This window comes from Panicum virgatum, chromosome 2N, assembly GCF_016808335.1.
Source record: "Panicum virgatum strain AP13 chromosome 2N, P.virgatum_v5, whole genome shotgun sequence".
Taxonomy (NCBI): Eukaryota; Viridiplantae; Streptophyta; class Magnoliopsida; order Poales; family Poaceae; genus Panicum; species Panicum virgatum.
Window position 1 is genome coordinate 606056 of NC_053146.1, and position 16231 is coordinate 622286.

The following is a 16231-nucleotide window of genomic DNA, read 5'->3' on the forward strand; positions in this document are numbered from 1 at the left end:
ATCAGGAGTCAAGATCATATTTAGGGCAACATAGTTATGGGATCAGGGGACGTTACCAGTCCTGAAGAACTAAGATCTTGAACAAGAGGAAGGAGTATGCAAGGTGTATAGAGGTGTGTACAGCTCTTTAAATACACCATAAACAGAATCACACAGCACAGGACTATACCAGAAGTAGCCAGCTCCTCCCTTCCCCAGATTCCATTGCAGCACCTTTAATCCTACCATGGCTGAAGAAATGGAAGCAGAGAATAAAGGAACAGCATGAGCTGCTGGTCTAAGCAGCAGCAGCCGACCAACAAAAATGCATTTTGTTATCCTCCCAAACCTCCATTTATAATCTGAAAGGTTTTCAGGGTATACGCCACCTCAACACGTCTAGAGATTGTAATGTCAGGATGCGGTTAACTGGCCATGTTTAGTTCTCAAAATTTATTCTACAGTACCCATCACATCGAATCTTCTAACACATACAGGAGTATTAAATACAGTTAAAAAAACAATGAGATGAAACTTTTAAGTTTAATTAGTCCATGATTAGACATTAATTGATAAATAACAACAAAAGTGCTACAATACCAAAATGTAAAATTTTTTGCAAACTAAACAAGGTCTGAGCTGAAAACGCCTACAGATTCTGCTACATTTACAAGTATACACCGTGTTCGGCTCCAACTCCAGCCCTACAGTATTTCTCTCTCACACTATTCCAGCTCCAGCCTCCAGACAGATAACAGTATTTCTCTCTCACACTATTCTAGCTCCAGCCTGCCGAACGCAGTGATAGAGTCTAAAAAAGTAGAGATGACACGTCAAAAAAAAATACTGAGATTCGAGTACACCTTAACGTGGCATGCTTGGTAACATGCTAGATTCTGAATCCATCAGGTGAAGTTTAGACAGAATGCATCACATAAGCATGACGATTACAGGAACATAAACCACAGCACATACAAATACAACATCAGGAAACCAGAACAATACACACATACAGAAACTGTGTTACAAACAAAGCAAAAAGGAACCATTTCATTCCAATTGAATCAGATCAGAGACGGAGCACAACCTGTTTCTCAGTTTTGCCGAAGCCCAACCAAAATTACAAAGAGGACAAGGGCAGAGCAAGGAGTGCTCCAGATTAATGGCATCTAAGTAAAAAGCTATCTTTCCTTTCTGCTTCTATGTACCTAACCAGCTTAAACCTAAACTCCCCCTAGTCTCCTGTCAGCTAGTATTGATCTCCCAACAATGTACAAAAGCACCAAGATCAGTCATACTTGGACCCTTTGCCTTGTTACACGACCACCACTCGACTGAGCGCTGAAGTCCAGCACTCTTGCCCCCCCGGCCCAGTCATCGTCATCAGTATCATCATCATCACCACGGCCACCACCACGGGCTCTTGTAACACTTGTGGCGGCTGTCCTCCTTACTCTCGACGTACTTCTTGGGGTTGGGCGCTTCCTCTGCACAGAAGGGGTGTACACACCAAAGTCCATGGAATCTTCGCGCAGCACCGTCTTGAAATGCTGAGCACCATGTCCAAGGCCACATCAGTTCAGTTCTAGAAGAGTAGGGAATGTTGCATACTAAACCACAAATCATACAGCTTTGTTTTGTCAATAAATCTGAAGTTCAGTATTAGTACCTGGTACACAGAAGCTACATCCTGCAGGCAGCTTGGCAGACTGATGTTATCGTTTCCAATGTTAAAAGGAATATTCTGCTTGGGGAGTGTTTCTCCAGATTTTGGTGGTTCCTTTAGAGAAAATGCCTGTATTTCAACTCACAAACAGAACATGTGTCATGCAAATGCACCCACCATAGCTGTACTAATCTGCAAATAACGAGCGACCCATACCTGACAGCGGGCATCAGTTAGACTATAAACAATTTTCAAATGTCTCTTCAATTTGAGGAGGAGTTGGAGGGCTATTGCGTCATAGCAATCCTCCTGAAAACAAAGAATAAGTTAGTGGAAAGTTATAGGATTAAATAATGTGAGGATTGCAGACACCCATTCTACCTATATATACTGATGGACTACCCAGGACATATAACAAACCTGAACTTTGGCCATATCTACATCTGATGTACTGCAAGGATTGTTATTCGTCCTTTCAGGAATATATCCCACATTATTGTTGTAAGATACTCCAGGCTCATGCATGACAACATGACTCTCTCCTGGCAATGTTGCCATACCCGCCGCATCTTGAGGTTGATCCATAGAAGTCCACTTTTTCAAATTGGCCTCAATTGCTCCTGCTCTAAAGTGAATAACTCGATTTATATCATATATCAAATAAAGTGGTTCATCAGGGCATGTGAATGGCAGTGAGGCAAGAACTTCGGCACAGTATCTGCAATGTAGCAGTTAATTTGATAGTCAAATAACCATCAGAGAATAGAGGGTTAACAGGTGTAGTTTAACTAAAGTTACTTACACAAGAAAGCTAACTGTGGAGCGGTTCCGGTCATCAGGCTCGAATTTCCGAACTATTGAGTGGACAAATTTGTTTCTTGAATTTCGAATTGAACGGATAAGACGGTATATTCTAGTTATCCCAGGTTTGACAAATGCAATCGGATTTGATTTGGCGTTTGCTGCAAGTTTATGGTTGCTGAGTGTGGTCTCAAAGAATATAAATGACATTTGTAGGCCATCACCTAAGCGGCTTTCAAAAAATGAAGGATACCTGCCACAATTCCAACCGATCAGATAATGTTTTACTCCAAAGGAAAAAAAAAACATAAACATGAGAAGTTGGACCAACTTACTTTTCATGCATATTCATTAGTAGATGATGAGCCAACTTCGAGTTCCCCTCCACTGGGTCCATTTCAAGTGCAATAAGGTGCGGAACACAGGTAATAGGATGAACTAAACCCTGGCGAAGTACAACTTCAACAATCTACAAGAAGAAGAATTATTGATTTATAATTAAAATAATAAGATAAAGTGTGCAAAGAAATATAATGTCTGCCTAATCCACCTTAAGCGCACTCTGGCGAACTTGGTCATTTGTATCCAAGCACCTTTCAAGAATAGAACTCCAATACAATTGGATAATACCACCACATATGTTGGTGTCTCCAGCACCAGCAGCAACAGGAACTTCACTTCCACCATTTATTGCAGATTGTACAGGAGGCTTCCCAGTACTCTCAGCAGTAAGTTGGCTTTCAGCATCTCGGAGATACTCATAGAGGTTTTGAAGTCCTTGAATCTGGGCAAGAAGATTAATTTACAGTATTTTATTATAAAAGGGTTACCTAGAGAAGGGTAGATGCAAGTACAGAAAATATGAATACCTTTAACCTATGATCGACGCCAGAAGATAGTGTTGCCTCTATGAGATTCATGATTTCCTTTTGTAGCATACATTCGGGCTTCGCGATAAGTATGTTTCCCAAAGTCTGCATGTACAAATGAACATTGGCATCTTATAGGGAACAGTTCAGGTGGAAAAAAAATATTGAAAGCCTGAAACAACCAAAGCAAGTCATGTGCACAGGTGCATGAGTGCTATGGGTCTCAAATAAAAGATGCCACAAGTTCTAAACCGATTATATACAAACTTCACAAGCCACATAGAATTACGCTAAAAACTACATGAATACAGAATACAACTAGGCATGGATGGTCCCATCACTAAGTGGATTTTTAAATCTTTAATGAACTACAGGATGGCTCACACACCTGCAAAGCTCGAACCTTCAAGTTGAAATCATCCCTGAGAAGATATCTTCTCTGGAGCAAATTGATAATCTTTGGATAATCAAGCTGATTTTCAGATGTCAACATCAATTGATAACCATACCGAAGGAGCATTCCAAGACAAAACAGGGATCGACCTAATAGCTGAGTCCAGAATGAAAACAGTTAGCAGAATGAATGCAGTAAGCATACGAGACATGGTAGAGAGAGAAACAGTAATTTTCATGCCCAATAGATACAGTATCAATGTACTTCTACAATTGTCCTTAGTTGCAGATAATAGATAAATTATAGGCTTCAGAATACAAAAACTCCTGTGTGCAAACAAGTTTCATTTTCCATATATTTGTATAAGACTGCAGCTCCTTTTCGATGAATAAAAAAATAGAATAATACCTGACTATCTGAATTAGTGCCAGACAGATGCTTGTAGAAAACATTAACAAGGTATTCCAGTAATAATGGACCTCTAGCAGCTGATTTGCTAAGGGCACAAAGGCACCTGTCCAAAAAAAAGGGGGGAAAGAGATATAAATAAACAAGAATATTTCAGGACAAGTCTGGCACGATGACCAAGATAAAACACCGTGACCTCAATGATCAATGCGTTAAACTGACTGATGCAGCCAAAACTGCATCTACCTTAAGTCAACCATTCTAAACATTGATTGCATATTACTTTTTATGTGTCGAGTTTGAAATTTTGAAAAATGACACAATTACATTTGTCTCGAAATGTAGTTTCATAAACTTTTGCTATGTTCTATTTTGTAACAAAAGGTACTGGTCAAAGTTATGATTGAAGAATATGTTAATATCCAAAACATCACTTATTTGTGACTGAAAGGATGAAGGAGTAACTGATTAGCATTAGATCAGGCCCTCAACATATGAATTGATTATCACTGATTGTCAGCAGTTCGGGCCCCCGATATATAATAAAGTGATGATTAACATACGAATAAGTTATCCCATAACTACAATTAAATATTTACAAATACTCAACACATAAACAAGATAGTAAATTAGTCATCACCGCAAGTGATGATTAACATACGAATAAGTTATCCCATAACTACAGTTAAATATTTACAAATACTCAACACATAAACAAGATAGTAAATTAGTCATCACCGCATTAAACAAATATATGGAAGTTGCTACGAGAGAGTAGGCTGATGGAGTAACATGTTTAAGTAATGCTACAGAAGCTGGCATAACAAGCAGCAAGAATCAGAAAACTTTAAAAAGACAAATACCATTCTATATCACATCTATAACAAACAAACTCACAAAATGAATTCCCAAATAAAGCACATAAGGAGAAAGAATGCTCATCAAACAATATTGATAGTTAGGGGAAGGAACGTATTTACTTGATACATGCATGTACAACTGTCAAATAGGAATGCCGAACTATCATCTGCTTCAGATCCTGCTCAAGTTCTACAACCACAGTTTGTGGTGGCTTCCTTATGAGTGGAAGAACAGCATCAATCACGAATATTATACTTTCAAGCAACTGGGCAGCTGATTTACTGTCGATCTGTTGACATAGATGATCAGGAGCAAATGCAATTTTAGTGGTAGGGCAAAATAATGACAGATTATGATTGATAACCGTATCCATTAGTGATCTCATTCAGTTCCAAATAAGATATATCAGACATTTATTGTGCACATAAAAAAAGGACGTACCCAGTGCCGTAGGCTCCCGCACTGTGCGGGGTCTGGAGGAGGTTATTAGCGGGAGGTCTTTCCCACACACCGTGCAATGTGTAGAGGCCACCGCTCGAACCTGTGACCTCTCGGTTCACAGGCGGCAAGCACTACCACTTGCACCAGGCTGCCCTTTCTTATTGTGCAGATAACTATGTGAAAATATTAAGAATATTTTTGTAGTTGGTTTATAGCAGGAAAATACTACACAAATTTACACTGCACACAAGTTTTACTTGATCACATCAAACAAGAAATAGCTACTTTGTTTCTCGAACACATAGGAGAGCTGCGTATCTTTGTATGAAAGAAGAAAAGAATATAGCTACGTGAGAAAAATAATCAATACTCTAGGCTCTGATGCTTTTGGTATATTCCAGTGCCGAATATAAGACACCAGAATTTTTGAACACAGACATCTAGGTTCATGTCTACAGCACAACTAGCAGAGGAGCATGATGAACTGAATTATGTAATACAAATGTTCGGAGACAGCACACACATGGGTGTGCAGCATTGCAGCCACAGAGCAACAATGAAACACTTGCCTAGCACAAACAAAGAAAAGGAACCGCCCATGAATAACATTACCAGGTGAGCAACTGAACTATAAACATTAGCATCACCCACCATGATGCCTTACTAAATGCAGGAACTTTGCTCAACTTACAGAACTATAAAGAGACTCAATGTAGAAGATTAGAGATCAAATAGGATAATGTGAGATAGACCTTATTCGGCTAGGAGATGACAGCCACAAGTTCAAATGGAGGAAACCATGCTCACCTGAATCTTAAGGTATGGTTGTAGCGTCACAACAAACTTGGAAGGATCAGTTACTGGAATGCAGAGGGTGGGATCAACAATACAAAATGCTTGCAGGGCAACAATATAAGGAAGAGCATGGATTTCCATCTCATTAGCAGCTCCTTCCTCAACCTTGACAACAGAGATGTGCAACAATCAATCTCAATTACCAAGATCTAATTACTATTACTCATTCATAAAGTACCTGCAATATTCTTTCTAACAAGCGCTTGCATATCAATTCACAACGCTTCCGAAGTGATGCCACCATGGACGAGTTAACTCCTGAAGCCTTGGTTGACTGAGGGAGAAAATCAAGAGTCAAGTTACGTTTTATAACAGTAATAAGGGGGTGGTAATTGGGCATCTTCCTCAACATATCAACAATTTGCTCAGTCTTTTTAGCAATCTCCATTGGAACTGAACTACCATCAGCAACCAAGTGCTTATGACTCCCAGTTGGTTCTTCAAACCATAGCTCATAAAATGTTTTACATACAAGATCCTACAAAAACAATGAATATAGTTTAACTTAACTTATATGGAAATCAAAAGCAACATAAATATTGCAGGTCCAAAGATGTCAAACATTCTTCTGTGTCATAAACCACTATTTCTAACTTTACCCTTTATGGCAAAAACAAGAAAACCAGAATAAACAGTTGATCAGACTTATTATAGTGTGCCTTCAAGATTGGTGTTATAAATTCTTTCATGTGTATGGGGATCATCTAAATTTGGCAAAAGGAAAAGAAAAGGCAGAAAAATTTGCACCAACAACTTCCTCTTTCCTTGTGTTGTAGAAAAATTTTCCTGCTATGGATGTTTTTTCTTTGGAAAAAAGATGCAAGAGAGTTTCAAAACTAACATGACTAACTACACTACCTGCACTGATGTATGAGAGCAAATATTAAAGTGCACACACACTTAAGAATAACCTTACAAAATTAAATTGCAGTAATAGGCTAATGAATGAAATAAAACATTTGCAGTCACATATCAGATCTGCTATATAATGTATTGTCATGACACCAGTATGGTTTTTCATATCAGCTCACCTGTACACTGGACTCCTCATCATTAACACGAGAAATAATCTCCACAAAGGCATGTGTTGTGTCCGTGTTTGGATTTGAAGCACAAAGATCCCTTATAATTTTAATTGCACGTTTGCGAACGCTTAGTCCTGTGTCCTTTATTCGCTCGGCAACTTTTTCAATATACTATAATGGGAGGACGCTTAGTGAGTCATGTCAATTGGCACAAATATGTCATAAGGTAACTTGATATATCTACTGACCTTTAGGCCCACATCAGGATGTGAAGCAATATGCCTTCCAACAAGCTCAAGGGCAGCTTCACGAACAGAAATAGCCGAATCACAAAACCTCCCTTCAACGGCAGACTGGACACGTTTGTCACCCAAGACCTCAGGGTCAGCTTCAACTATACTGCTGACCTACAGAGAAAAGTGCTAGATACTGATGAATGGTGCCCAAATGAGAGCGATGCAGAACATATAGTTTAATAGGTTACACATATACTCAATGATAAAGAATAAAAAACATAGTTACACATATACTTACCGCACGTAAAGCCTTTGCCCTTATTACAGGAGAATTCTCTCTCAAGCTAGCCTGAAAAAACACTGGGTATTAACTCTAGAACATCTAGACTAAATGATGTCAGGAATCAATCACTTACCAATAGAAGGGCAAGAATTTTATCAAAACCCCTTGAAAATGAATTCTTCTGGCCAAGTGCCAAGCAAATTTTCTTTGCCCAATCTCTGGAAATTACCAAACAATTGCCAGAATCACGCAGAATCTCCTTAGACTTTAATCTAGCAAGATAGTAGATAATCTTCTCTTCAGAATGTGGATCATCCTTGTTCCAGATGCATAGATAGAACCTGCATACAAAATGGTTATCAATCTCCAAAGACATTTGCACAGCAAGACAGATTCCAAACAACATACCATCGAGTAAACAGGTTCCCATCATCTTGTGGACCAGCTTCCTGGAGATAACTCAGTAGTATCTGTTGCACAATATCCACTGCTGGCACCTCAGCTGGTGCAGAAGATTTCTTACTAACCGAGGCAGCAGTTCTTTTGCCGTTCTCTTTGGTTTGTAACTGGCAATATGACTGTAACACAGTGAGTTGTTGATTACAAAAACACAAGGGGCAAACACTATCACGTTGTAAATTATCATGACTACCAGACCCCATACAATCTGAATGGAAACATCTTCCACAAACATCACAGGCTATATTGATACCTCTTCCGCCAAGACAAACACAACATTTGTTTTTCAAAATTTTCGAGCCATCTCTGCCTGCATCAGTGAGCTCTTGCAATATCCAAAGCTTCTCCTCACTACAGGCTACAGAATCACGCTTCAATCTCGATGCAATACCACCAAGTATGTCAATAGCAAAGCACCGAGCATTAGTGTCCTTAGATTTCAATCCAGCATTTTGAAGCAGCAATACACAGAGGACCTGTACATCAATCAAATGGCAGTTAAGGGCAATGCAAAATACGTAACAAAGTTACACTGATTAAAAAAGTGATGCATTAACTTTGAAGAATAGTGCTGAAGCTGGCTCATGCCTACATTTAAGATCTCAAATTTAGCAATATCACTGCTGAGCAAAGTTACCTCAAGAATAGAAGCAGCAGCTGGATACTCCGGCAAGTTTAGTATCGTTAGCAAATCCTGAACAAGATTATCTATTATTCCTTTGGCTTCTGACATATCTTGAGATTTAGCTGCAGTAAAACGTTGAAGGACACTAGTCCAGAAAAGGCAACAAGCCTCTGTTGCCGCTTCATGGCATTTAATTGGATAACTAGCATCAACTGGGGCATCGACAATAGTGCTCCAATCAACTGTTCCCTTTAAGCTATCAGGAACAATTGCACTAAACTGAACCAGGTGAACTAACAGTGCTGTTATCATCTGGATTTGCTTTTGTTCTTCGTCTGCCAGATGGTAAGTTCTAACAGCATTTCTTGAAAACTGCAACTTACGAAGAAGGGCAATTGTTTCATCAACCAAGTAACTCCTGTGTTGTGTGTATGATGAAAAAACCTGTGTAAGGATTTGGAAGTGAGCAAATTATTCAAAAAATGAACATGCAAAAAATGATTGAGCAAGCAGGGAGAAAATTACCGTGCAAATAACCCCAATTGCTTTCAATTGTAGTAGCTGCATATTGTCCACCAAGAATGTAGTAAAGCAGGTTTTTGCTAACTGCAGAATACAACTATCTGATAAGCGCACTGTTGTGAGCAGTTCCTTAAGAAAACCCAATATCAAGCATAGTTTCTGCACAGCAGAGTAAACAGAAGCAGAAACTCTGCCACGGAAAGGAAAAAGGAACTCTATTAGTGCACTGCAATACCCTATTACACACAAGAAAAAGGAAAATATTTAAAGTGCATTGATCATGTACCTGTTTGAAGATTTTCTCATGTTTAGATTAGCAGTAGTACGTCTCTTTTTGCTAACCGGTCCATTTTCCACATCCTCTTCATCATCATCTCCTAGATTTGACCGAAACAGAAAGACACAAATGTGAAAAATGTGATGTATAAGTTGATCCCAAAAGGAAAGATTAGTGATCACTAGCGATCACCATAGCCAGAGCACTAAATTATTGCACAAATATTGGTTGGGTTCGGGCATGATGAAATTATGCAACATTAGCCAACCTTGGCAACCAGGAAATGCATATAAAGAATGAAAACACAGAATTGTATATAGCCAACTTAGAAAGGAATGTGGCTGCACAATACAAAGAAAGAAATATCAGCTTAGCGCTGCACGGCTAGTGTACAATTCACGAAGAGGCCAAACTGTGGTGCATGGCTGGTGAGGAAGTCTTAGCAGAGCTTACGCATGGATCTTGGTCTACGACTTTGCTGCCAGATCAGTGGTGCGCATATTTGTGTTAGGTTTCATGCACCAACCAGATGAACCCAAAAGCTTAAGCTCTTGGGAAGAGGTGGGCAATCCACTAATACTTCACAACACTCCCACTCACATGCAGCCGGAACAAGGCGCAAATGTGGAAATATTAAGAAGGGAGCGGAGGACTTAAAAGATGCCTCTACCAAGACTCGAACTCGAGACCTCTGGCTTTGATACCATGTTAGGTTTCATGCACCAACCAGATGAACCCAAAAGCTTAAGCTCTTGGGAAGAGGTGGGCAATCCACTAATATTTCACAACAATTTGCATGTCTCAATTGTTTGTTTGTGTACATGTGTGTGCTGGCAGGTGGTAATAGTCTACTGATGTACTTAGTTTTTTTAATATATACTCAAATAATGCAACAATATGCAGCTCTCCTGCATATTCGATAAAAATAAAAATAAATGCCAGCATGTACTTTGATATTACCATCATTTGCAACATTTTCAGCTGGTTTGTGGATAGCTCGGAAGGTTGGGTTACTTGCTGCCATACAATCAGTGATCTGACGCCTTGAGAAATCAATAATTCGCTCAATAAGCTGTTTTACCGGGGGGGTGGGGGGGCAAAAAAGGAAAGAGTAAGCAACCGTGATAATAACTTTTCAAAACAGGATGGAAAAGGAACTTTGTGTGCATACTTCTTCTTGATACAGCTGCTTTGGCATATTATGGTGCGTCATAATTGCTAACGCTGCATGAACGGACTCCAAAGCCGAGAAAACCAGAGGTTCAGCATCAGGCTGAAGGTATCCAAGCACTTGTTAGTTGGTAAGCTATAATATGCAACAACTTTACCCAATGACTTCTAAATTAGAATAAAATAAAATAAAAAGATTATTTAAATTTGAATTAAAAAGCCATATACTAATGATATGGGAGGTAACTCACATTTTCCTTGGCATCTATCGACAAACCTTGAGAACATTGGATCTGACGGTCTATCACATGTAATAACCTTGTAACTGTGCCCATAGGAACCTCATGCAATATCCTTTTGGATCGAACTGATGTAATTTCATTAACAAGATCCTTAACATCATTTAGTGGTATTGACAACCAGTCACCGCCATCTACATCATCAAGATTTTCGACTCTTCCGCAGAAATCCTCCACCATCTCACAGAAGTTGGCGATTACTTCTAAAAAGCGTAATCGTAACCAGAGTCAGCCGAATTTTAACTGGATAGGTACATGATGCAGATGTACAGATCAACAGAAACAAACCTTGACTACTAGGAATGCTGAGGCCAGAACTTGAAACAGAATTATCAATTTCTTTCTTCCTAACTTTTGGCTTCTTTGAAGCGACTGAATCTGGGGTTAGTTCATTCTACAACAGAAAAATCTCTTAGCAAAAGGAACTAATATCAATAAGAAACTGATGGTATCTAACTTACACGAAGATTCTCTCTGCGTGAGTTGATGTCATCCAGAGGAAATACAGGTTCCTTCCGTGCTTTGTTCATATTAGTTGTAAAATGCTCAAAATGCTTCTCACTTTGAATTTGATATTCTGGGCCTTCATGTGCACCTGAAAAACTTGACCAAAGTAACAAAAAAATTACACTCTGCAAGATAAAAGGTACTACAAAATCTAAATCATTTACAACTCCGTGGAAATGCTTTGCTAACATTAAATAGAAGCTGTTTCAACTCATAGGCAACATGAATAGACATTACTACATTGATACTGTTATTAGTCCATAGAACTAGCCGACAGACGTTAAATTAGCACACTGCCACGATGGTTTTGCGTACGACAGCTTGACATGATACAAAAATAGAGATCACAAATAAATAACAAGTCTGCACAATATTGCCAAGATGAGCTGCCAAATGTTAATGGTTGCACCCACAAACTACAAGGTCACAACGGACCGTTGCAAACTCCCTACTGTACCGCTAGAGCTTGCTGTGTTCCCATAAACAGCATGCATGTGATGCAGTACAGCCAAGGGTATGTACTAGGGAAATTAACAGTTCCAGATGACCGTTGGTACAATGAATTTACATTCGTGGGTGAAGAATCGAAGGAAAACAGTTGTTTTAAAATAGGAAGTATTGATTAAGGGAAAGTAGCAATTTAGTCTTTCTAATTTGTCAAATGATTAAATTAGACCCAATAGTCTATTGTAGCTCTAGTTGGTCTCTTCATGTGGAATTTGTTGCATATTTATGTCAAATGTTGTCAGAAAAAGTGGACAGATGTAGCCTTGGGCCATACGACAAAAGTCTACCAGCAGGGTGCTCTGCCAACCCCCCCCCCCCCCCACCCCCCCACCCCCCTCACACACACACAAAAAAAAAAGGGAGCATAGCTGTTAGCCCGGAACAGAATGTAACGTCTTGAGTTGCACACCCAACCCAGCTCCGGCCCCTGATTGTGAGTAAAGGGACTAAAGTGACAAAACAGCAAACAACATTTGATCAAAGTGGAAGGGCCAAATGTGTCAATAAAATTAAATAATTCCCCCTTAGTTTATGAAAATAAATCCGCCGTATTTTACATAATAGTGAGGTATAAATGAGCATTCAGTACATCTTTTTTTATGTGTTTCCTCAATGCTATATATAGGTGGCCATGGCATGCGCATTGAACGAACAAGTTTTAAGCACTAAAAGTTGCCGTATGCACCAGAACAACAAAAAAGGAACTATGTGGAATCCGGTTAGTACCATTTTGGAAATTGTAACCACCTCATTCAGAATGAGGCCAGGACATGTGAGGTTGGTTGAGTGCTGTGTGGGGTGGTGGCCTTGGTTGTCATATCGCTAAACGAATCTGGGACTCGCAGCTTGATCAACAACGGTGAAACTATTTATACTAGATAAGAAGCTGAATCATGCTTCTCTGATCCCACCAAGTAATACATGCAGGTCATTACTGAAATATTAATGGACACACATTTAGGTTGGTGACAATGCACACGTGGCGGAATGCACAAGTGCTCGGACAACTGTGCATATATGCTCACCATTCTTATGTACGTGTCATATCCATTAATCGTCATGTCCCCCGAACCAGTCAATGGAACTAGGAGCATGTCAGCACTACTATACGGATACCCACAAATGAAACGGCACAGCAGCAGAAAATCATGTGTGCACAACAGCATCATCAGTCAAACTGCGTTGCGAGGGTCGATACAGGTTCGAACGAAAGTTCCAGTTACTTGGTGGGCACTCGGTTCGTGAAGAGGAGTTACGTGGCACACAGGTATCCAGAAATGGTAAGTGCAATATGGAGTCTCCCAGCTGGCTATCCGCAGGCACCAGCACACCAAAGACCAAGGAGTCTATGTGTAACTGCTTCCGCGCCGAAAACGAAAATACATGCAGCAAACCATTACGAAGGCAGTACAAAACAGCATCACATACAGGAGGTTCAGAAATGTTCAGTACAAGGCAGGCCATGGCAGAGTACTGTTGAGAAAGATAATAAGCATCCGAAAGTTGAAGCTGGTGAGCTTGCTAGCACATACAGCAGCAGAAGCTGAGAGAACTAGACAGACTACAATGTTGACTCCAACAAAAATTAAATGTGCCTAGCAAAGCTGTAGGGCACTGAGAGTAAGTAAGGAAGGCTCAATTTGCAGAGCGTTTACCTTGCGAGGTAGGCGGGGGCGCAGGGGCCTTGTTGGGCTTGAAGGCGTCGGGGTTGTGCTTGAGCACCTCCCTCCAGAGCCAGGAGCACTGGCTGGGATCGACGTCGACGCTGTCCGCATCAGTGAAGCCCCTGCGGAAGAGCAAGGGCAGTTAAAGCTGAGCCCGCGGGGGGGAGGAGCCGAGAGCGGAAGGGAAGGGGCGAGGGTCGGCTCACAGGTGGGAGACGTCGGTGTCGGCGAGGATGCGGGCGATGTTGGCGGCCTGCATGATCATGTCGGGGCGGTCGGGGGCGGCGAGGGGCTCGTCGTCGCGGAGGTCGTCGAAGCCGAGCGTGGGCGGGAGGGTGGGGAGCGGCAGCGCGGGCGCGATCTCGGAGTGGACGGTGTTGGGCAGGCGGCACGCCCGCTCGAAGCCGGCCCGGCCCCCTCCGCCGGCGCCGGCGGGATCCATGGGCGCGCCGTCGGCGGGCAAAACCCTAGATGCGGGGAGGGGCGGGAGGGGAGCGGAGGGCTCGAATTCGTTCGTTGGAGGAGGAGGAGGGGATTGGTTTTGCTCGAATTGATTTTGATTTCAGTTTCAGTTCCAATTCTAAGCTCCAAAGGGGAAATCCCGGGGAGGGGAATGCTTGCGATTTATTTACTGCGGCGGCCTGCTGGTGGTTGTAATTTTTGGCCAGCACAACACAAGCAAAGAATCGTACGAGGGAAGGAAGACGAGACGGCAAGGCAAGCAGTAGTGGACTAGACGACTAGTGGGGTTGGGTTGGTTGGTTACTGAGCCGGCGGCCCGGACTCCACGACGAACCCTCTCAATTTGAAATGTTTTTTTGCGTCGCGTGTTTCAAAATGAAATATGTTTGTTTTTTTTTGAGAGGAAATGAAATATGTTTGTTTTTTTTAGGGGGATGAAATATGTTTGTTGGGTGCGCCGATACCCCGGCAATGTGCTCGTTGGGCCAATCTGATGGGCTGGGCCGGGCCGTCATGGCATAGTGTGGGCCTGGGAGCGGGGTGTGAGGTTGATTTTCTTTTGGAAAAAGTCTGTTTTTGCTCCTCCAACTATCGTGAAAATCTAATTCTCCTCCCTCAACTATGAAACCGGGTACTATTACTCCTTGAACTCCCCAAACCGGATCAAATGTTCCCCCTTCCTGGTTTTGACCCCGGTTTCGGCTGTTTCGACGCCACGTCGGATCTGACGAGTGGGCCCCACCGCCATCTCACCTTGGGGACGATAGAAGGGACCGGCCCGACCCGTCCTTTCCCTGCTCCTCCCTGTTCCCTCCATCTCGGAACCCTAGCGGCTACGCGCAAGGCGGCGGCGAGCAAGGCGCGGCGGCAAGCAAGGCGCCGGCAAGCTGGAGCCCATTCCTTCACGGGTGACGGCCAGGGGTGGGCTTGTCGGCGAGACCTCGATCGGGTCACCTTCAGAGGTATAAAATTGACCTTGAACTTGGAGTTAGTGGTGCCCAGTATTCTTGAATCTGCCAATTTGGAAGCTTAATTTAACACTAGGCTAGATGAATAAGTGTTTTGTTTAAGTCGAGGGGTGGTATGTTATAGGGAATCGGTCTGAATATTGTTTCTTTTCCTAGGAAGTGATTTCTTGTCCACGATTTGCATGTAGGGCTACGACAATCATGGATGTACTTGATACATTGCCAGTTAGATTCCACTTCAATGGAGAATTCTTAAATGATGGCAAGAAAGTGCATTACTGTGGAGGAAGAGATGCAATGTCCTATATAGATCGAGATAAGTTGTCGCTTCCTGAGATTGTTGGACATCTTCGTGACCATTGTGAAGTAAAGGAAGGCACCTTGCTGCACTGGTTGTTCCCAGGAAAGGATTTTTCCACTGGACTACGTGTTTTGGTTGATGATAAAGCATGTCAATGCATGTCTGATTCAATCGTAGAAGGTGGTGTTGCAGAGGTATATGTTGAAGATCCAATAGATGCGGAGATTTCTGATGATGAGGCAGTGGGTGATGGTGGTAGTGACTATGAGCATGAGATGGAACAAACAAGTGAAGAAGATGACTTGGGGAAGGAAATGCAAACCATGACTGAATCAAGAGAAGACATTGAGACGCAAGTCATGCGTGTGAGAGAGTTTTATAGTAGCCCCCTTCAAAAAGGGTAAAGAAGTAGTTCAAGAAACTAGAAAAGACCAGTCTGGAAGCCATGCAACTGAGAAGAAAGATTTAGATTCTAGTAGTGACAATGAGTACATGCCTGGTGACTCTGGCGCATCAGAGGATGATGTTGAAGCTGTAGAAATTCAGAGGAAGTTCAAAGAATTCAAGCACAAGATGAGGAAATGAGAAGTGGCCCAGTTAGATGATATTGTACTAGAGACCTTAAGACCTGGGGCTAATGAAGATGGAGATT

The 16231-nt window shown here is 41.6% G+C and overlaps 1 protein-coding gene across 2 annotated transcripts; it reads right to left on the bottom strand.

Moving 5' to 3' along the window:
- Positions 1-964: 964 nt before the first annotated feature.
- LOC120659216 (sister chromatid cohesion protein SCC2-like) lies at positions 965-14548 on the bottom strand. Of its 2 annotated transcripts, XM_039937270.1 has the most exons (28): positions 14055-14548; positions 13840-13970; positions 11632-11765; positions 11459-11564; positions 11123-11373; positions 10873-10974; positions 10662-10773; positions 9711-9801; positions 9428-9614; positions 8915-9346; positions 8227-8753; positions 7952-8159; positions 7834-7884; positions 7548-7706; positions 7306-7470; positions 6453-6752; positions 6227-6379; positions 5098-5267; positions 4118-4223; positions 3704-3865; positions 3316-3420; positions 2997-3230; positions 2782-2915; positions 2448-2699; positions 2066-2363; positions 1862-1954; positions 1649-1774; positions 965-1529 (listed from the first exon to the last, which is right to left on the bottom strand). In XM_039937270.1, the coding sequence occupies exons 1-28, from the start codon at positions 14288-14290 to the stop codon at positions 1272-1274; spliced, it is 5283 nt and encodes a 1760-aa protein (XP_039793204.1). In that variant the 5' UTR covers positions 14291-14548; the 3' UTR covers positions 965-1271. The 2 variants fall into 2 exon arrangements, with proteins under 2 accessions (XP_039793204.1, XP_039793205.1); XM_039937271.1 differs by lacking the exon at positions 14055-14548 and having other exon boundaries at positions 1011-1529; positions 11632-11773; positions 13840-13971.
- Positions 14549-16231: the final 1683 nt, after the last annotated feature.

What these genes read in the sequence shown, in the direction of transcription:
- LOC120659216 (XM_039937270.1), bottom strand. Translation starts at nt 14,290, where the DNA reads ATGGATCCCGCCGGCGCCGGCGGAGGGGGCCGGGCCGGCTTCGAGCGG. An exon ending in GACACCGACGTCTCCCACCT is followed by an intron (nt 13,971 to 14,054) that starts GTGAGCCGACCC and finishes GCTCTTCCGCAG; the next exon opens with GGGCTTCACTGATGCGGACA. An exon ending in CTGCTGCTTCTATTCTTGAG is followed by an intron (nt 8,754 to 8,914) that starts GTAACTTTGCTC and finishes ATTGATGTACAG; the next exon opens with GTCCTCTGTGTATTGCTGCT.